At 45.1% G+C, this 6,283-nt stretch overlaps 1 protein-coding gene across 1 annotated transcript; it reads left to right on the plus strand.

The window, feature by feature from the left end:
* Window positions 1-1,102: 1,102 nt before the first annotated feature.
* On the plus strand, window positions 1,103-5,232 carry LOC118560918. Its single transcript, XM_036132469.1, has 2 exons — window positions 1,103-4,985; window positions 5,135-5,232. The coding sequence occupies exon 1, from the start codon at window positions 1,262-1,264 to the stop codon at window positions 4,640-4,642; it is 3,381 nt and encodes a 1,126-aa protein (XP_035988362.1). The 5' UTR covers window positions 1,103-1,261; the 3' UTR covers window positions 4,643-4,985; window positions 5,135-5,232.
* Window positions 5,233-6,283: the final 1,051 nt, after the last annotated feature.

Raw genomic sequence — 6,283 nt, forward strand, 5'->3', positions numbered from 1 at the left:
ACTGTATCTGGACACTTCTCGCGGAATCGGCCCAGTCGTAGACAAACTTCCATTTGGACTTCAGGAGAAGTGGATGTCACACGGCTCTCAATACAAGGAGGAAAATAATGGCTGTTTCCCACCTTTTGACTATTTCTGTAAATTCATAAGCAAAGAGGCGAAGAAACGCAACGATCCTAGTTTCAACCAACAAAACAGCCAAACACATTCTAAACCAGAAAAACCTTACTTAAAGAACTTTAATACAAGTAAACCTATAACTGTACACAAAACCGATGTTTCATCCCCCAACAAGGACATTAACAGGAACTGCCCGCTGCATAACAAGCCACATCCGCTCAAAAAATGCCGAACGTTTAGGAACAAACTACTTGACGAAAGAAAGGCCTTCCTCAAAGAGAAAGGAATATGCTTCAAATGCTGCTCTTCAGACACTCATCTTGCTAAGGACTGTAAGGCCACAGTAAAGTGCTCTGAATGTGATAGTACAAGCCACGACACAGTTATGCATCCTGGTCCTCCACCACAAGCTAACAAGGCTCCTCCACCTGCACAAGAGAATGGCGGGGAGGGAGAAAACGGTCCCAACACAGTCAACGTCACAACAAGCTGCACAGACGTGTGTGGTCCAGGTCAGTGGTGTCGTTCTTGTTCTAAGATATGTCTCACATGGGTGTACCCTAAAGGTTACAAGGACAGGGCTATCAAAGCTTATGTAATATTAGATGATCAGAGTAATCGTTCCCTGGCTAGGCCAGAGTTCTTTGAACTTTTTGACATTAAAAACGAACCCTTCTCCTACCACCTTAGGACATGCTCTGGTACTGTAGAAACATGGGGAAAAATGGCCGAAGGCTTTCAGATTGAGTCACTAGATGGGTCAGTAGTTATCCCTCTACCTCCGCTTATTGAGTGTCAGGACATCCCCAACAATAGGAGTGAAATCCCAACCCCTAGTGCAGTGCTATACCAGCCTCATCTTCAGCATATAGCCGAGTACATCCCAGAACTAGACCCAAATGCTGAAATACTCCTGCTGCTAGGGCGAGATGTTTTACGTGCTCACAAGGTCAGACAGAGAGTCAATGGCCCCCATAACGCGCCCTTCGCCCAACGCTTAGATCTAGGGTGGGTTGTAGTCGGGGAGGTATGTCTGGGTAATGTTCATAGGCCCACAGTTAGCACTCTCAAAACTGTTGTTCTGGAAAATGGCCGTCCCACAGTTTTCGGTCCATGCGACAGCCTTCTGCAACTGAAAGAAATGTCACACACAAATAGGCCAGGTAAAGCATCTGAACAAACCCTGGGACAGACAGTGTTCAATCGGACGGAAAACGATAATAAACCAGCTCTCTCAATACAGGACACTCTGTTCCTAAAAATAATGGACAATGCTATGTACAGAGACGAAGACAACAGTTGGGTCGCCCCACTTCCTTTCAAAGAACCGCGCCAGCAATTGCCAAATAACAGAGAGCAGGCAGTCAGTAGGTTCTCATCCCTAAAACGCAACCTAAATAAGAAACCTGATATGCAGGGACAATATTTGGCATTTATGGAGAAGATCTTCTCTAATGGTCATGCGGAAGTTGCACCTCCAGTAAAACAGGGAGAGGAGTGTTGGTATCTCCCAACATTCGGAGTCTACCACCCAAAAAAGCCCAATCAGATCAGGATTGTTTTTGATTCTAGTGCCCAGTACACCGGTGTCTCACTCAACAATGTTCTCCTCACTGGTCCCGATCTAAACAACACGCTCATTGGAGTCCTTCTCCGCTTCAGGACAGAGAGCATCGCTGTCATGGCAGATATACAGCAAATGTTCCACTGCTTTATGGTGCGTGAGGACCACCGTAACTTCCTCCGTTTTCTGTGGCATAAGGACAATGATGTAAACAAGGAAGTTATTGACTATCGTATGAAAGTTCACGTATTTGGCAACTCACCATCTCCCGCAGTTGCTGTTTACGGACTACGCAAAGCCATTAAAGCAGGTGCAAAGGAATATGGTGCTGACACAGTCAACTTTGTGGAGAGGCACTTTTATGTAGATGATGGCTTGATCTCTCTGCCCTCTCCTGCTGAGGCTATAGACTTGCTCCAAAGAACACAAGCCTCACTCGCAGAATCCAATCTGCGCCTGCATAAGTTTGCGTCTAACTCACAGACAGTCATGCAGGCCTTTTGCCCCGAAGATTGTGCACCAGTCATTAAAGACCTAGATTTAGGTGGTGAAGAAACACAATCTCAGCGAAGCCTTGGCCTCATCTGGGAAATAACAACGGACACGTTCACTTACTCAGTAGCTACAACAAACAAACCGTTCACTCGGCGTGGCGTACTGTCGTCTGTTAATAGTGTCTTTGATCCTCTGGGCCTATTAGCTCCTGTCACAATCCAAGGAAGAGCTCTACTCAGAGAACTCACTTCAGAAAATTCAGATTGGGACTCACCCCTTCCAGTGGACAAACAAAGTAAGTGGGAAACATGGAGAAATTCCCTTCAGGACCTAAAGGATCTACATGTCCCTAGGACATACACATCTACCTCACTCAGTCAAGCAACACACAAAGAACTATGCCTATTCTCAGACGCATCAACTAAGGCGATAGGAGCCGTAGCCTACTTGAAAGCAGTTCAAACAGACGGCAAAGTTGAGGTTGGATTCATAATGGGCAAAGCAAAGCTAGCTCCCTTGTCAGAACCTACTATTCCGAGACTAGAACTGTGCGCAGCCGTCTTGGCAGTAGAAATGGCTGATCTAATTCAGGATGAGTTACATCTACAGTTCGATATAGTACGCTTTTATACAGACAGTAAGGTAGTACTAGGCTACATCTGCAACGAGTCAAAAAGATTCTACACATATGTCCACAACAGAGTACAGCGCATTCGCCAGTCTTCAAAGCCAGGGCAGTGGTATTATGTGCGTACAGAGGAAAACCCAGCAGACCATGCGTCACGGTCCTTGCCAACAGCTCAACTCACAAAGTCCACATGGTTCACCGGACCATCCTTCATACACCGTTCTCCTGTGGAAACAACACATGAAAGCGAAATATTTGAGCTGATTGAACCAGACAAAGACTCTGAAATCAGGCCACAAGTCAAAACTTATGCCACTCATCTCCAAGTACTAAGCAGTAAACGCTTTGAGAGGTTTTCTACCTTCAAGTCTTTAGTCGGAGCAATAGCAAATCTTGTCCACATTGCAAAATCCTTCAATGGCACTAACCCAAACAGCGTATGCAAAGGCTGGCACAAATGCCACCTCCCACGTACTCCAGAGGAAATAGCTCAAGCAAAAAACGTTATCCTCAAAGAGACACAAAAGGCTCACTTTCAAAAGGAACTTTCTGCTCTTAACTCTGGAAAGTCAGTCTCAAAACAGAGCCCCCTACAAAAGCTCAGCCCAGTCTTACAGAACGGTCTCATTACCGTTGGAGGCAGACTCAAACACTCCGAAATCGAGAACTTTGAAAAAAGCCCAGTAATTCTCCCTAAGGACAGTCACATCTCCCTTCTGCTCACTCGTCACCACCACGAGTTGGTGAAGCACCAAGGCCGTCATCTGACGGAAGGAGCAATCAGGGCTGCAGGATTGTGGCTCATTGGTGGCAAAAGACTAGTAAACTCAGTAATCCACAAATGCATAATCTGCCGCAAGCTACGTGGAAAACAGGAACAACAACGCATGGCAGACCTACCACCCGAACGCCTCAAAACATGTCCTCCTTTCACCTACGTCGGCCTTGATGTTTTCGGGCCTTGGATTATAACAACAAGGCGTACCAGGGGCGGACAAGCCGAAAGCAAGCGTTGGGCTATCATGTTTACCTGCATGAGTTCGAGAGCTGTGCATATTGAAGTAATCGAATCTCTAGACACATCCAGCTGCATTAACGCCCTCCGCCGTTTCTTTGCACTAAGAGGCCCCGCCAAACAGCTGCTATCCGATCGCGGCACCAATTTCATTGGAGCTTCAAAAGAACTAGGAATGGACAAATCAATGCAAAAATATATATCAGATCAAGGTTGTACCTGGGAATTCAATCCGCCACATGCTTCCCACATGGGAGGCTCTTGGGAGCGCATGATCGGCATTGCCCGCAGAATCCTGGACTCGATGCTACTTCAAAACAAGTTGCAACTGACTCACGAAGTGTTATCTACATTCATGGCCGAAATCACAGCCATCATAAATGCAAGGCCACTCCTCCCAGTTTCCTCTGATCCAGAGAACCCCTTTATCCTATCTCCCTCAACGCTCCTTACACAGAAATCTTGCCTTTTACCACCCCCTGGAGACTTCCTGGACAAACACCTTTACACCAAACAATGGAGGCAGGTCCAAGCTCTTTCAAATCAGTTTTGGACCCGCTGGAGGCGAGAGTATTTGCCCACACTGCAACAAAGACAGAAATGGACTGTATCCCGCAGAAACCTCCAAGTCGGTGATCTAGTTCTGCTTAAGGACAAGCAGGTCACACGGAACAGCTGGCCCATGGCAAGAGTCACTGCCACTTTCCCAGGCAAAGACAATCGAGTAAGGAAGATCGAGGTGAAGGCATGGGACCAAGGCTGTGTAAAGACCTTTTTGCGACCGGTTACCGAGGTTATTCTTCTCATGCCAAAGGACTGAATGTATAATGTTTGTTTAGTATAGTGGCCTCAGGAGGCCAGACGGGGAGTGTGTTGCCTTTAAGGCATTTTGTTAAACAAATAAGTTCATGGGTTAAATAAATAATATTAAAAAAAAAACGTTTCTATGCTGACAAAAGTGATTAGAAGTTGATCAGTTGTATAATTCATAGTTTATTTACGATTTTATTACAAAATATTATCGCTAAAATCTACTTCCGGTTTGCGGTTACGTGTTTCCGGTTCCGGGTTTTGGCTGGTAAACAAAGAGGTCCATGTGTGGAGAACAGTATGGAAACGTGAAATCTGATGCCATCCACGCTGAATTATCAGGCAGGAATGCCGTAAGTTGCATTATATTGTTGATTAAACTGAAAAGTCTAGATATCAGTGTTTATTTTGCTGAAATGTCACTTTATTCAGTTTGATGCACTTTTATTTTGTATGCAATGACTCTATGTATAGAGATTGAGTTTATTTTCTGTTATTACAGTTTTCACCATTTTGATGAAGACAATTAAAACGCTTGAACTGCACCTGGGTCTTCATTCACGGTTTAACTCGGTGTCACCAACATCTACGTTGAAAACACTAGAGTCCATCTGTGAGGGGACAAAGTCATTTATAAGACCAGTGTTGGTTAGTGCTGAAATTGCTTTAGGCAGTCCAATGGTTATCTTTATTTTCCTCCAGATCTTTAATGTGGTCCCAGTCAACTCGCTCATCTGAATCTCCCCAAGCGGGACATCCAAAAAAAGCAGAGACTGTAAGGACCGTTTGCATGTGCCTTTCTCAATATTTAGCCATCTTGTGTATACAGAATCTTGCAGCCACGCTATTAGGGGTCTCAGCTTCACTGCAGAAAGGGAACTAAAAGGAAGTGAATTCTTCTCCAAAGTCGTGGATTTGCCCTTGATTTAAGCCTGTTAATAAGATGATCTGCCAATGGAATCAGATTTTTGCTCTTAAAATAGGAGCCACTCATCCCCATCACCTTATTTCTAGTGAATATATCTACTGATCTTATTTTAGGGATAAAATACTCATTCCATTGGCAGATCATCTGATTTACCTGATCAGATCAAGGACAAATCCACTAATTTCTAGAAAATGTGACTTCCTTTTAATTGGCTTTTTGCAGCGTCCAGCTGCGCTGCAGACAGATAATCAGCAGGTTCTCTGCAGATGTTGCAGATGTTAGAGGAAGGTGCTGAGGTTTTCTATCACACTTGCATGAAGTGATCTTTCAAAAAATGCCAGCAGCTCAGCTCTTTTTTCTTTGCCTGACTAGATGCTGTCTGTTGGTCCAAAGACTTCCACATGGTGTTCTTAGTGTTTTCAGGGAAAGGTGGAGTTGCTGTGGACACAGGGGAGTCTGGATGACTTGTAAAAAGTGCAACAAATCCTCATTCTGTTCACATCTACATACCTATGAGTAGTGATGTTAGGTGATGTGCCGAGGCTTCGAGGCGTGTGTCGAGTAATGGAGGGGAAGTTTCTGCAATGCGCGTATCGAGGCTTGCTTCATTTAGGGGAGGAGCCCAAAACGATGACGTCTGAAGCCTCGCTGCCCGGCTGTACCACGTGACTGCTTCGGGAAGTGGTTCAGATTTTGGAAACTTTTAGAAACCCCACAGGCTCC

Source organism: Fundulus heteroclitus, unplaced genomic scaffold (genome assembly GCF_011125445.2).
Source record: "Fundulus heteroclitus isolate FHET01 unplaced genomic scaffold, MU-UCD_Fhet_4.1 scaffold_510, whole genome shotgun sequence".
NCBI classification, from domain to species: domain Eukaryota; kingdom Metazoa; phylum Chordata; class Actinopteri; order Cyprinodontiformes; family Fundulidae; genus Fundulus; species Fundulus heteroclitus.

Bases quoted from the DNA above. Each gene is read 5' to 3' on its own strand.
- LOC118560918 (XM_036132469.1), top strand. From the start codon at position 1,262: ATGTCACACACAAATAGGCCAGGTAAAGCATCTGAACAAACCCTGGGA.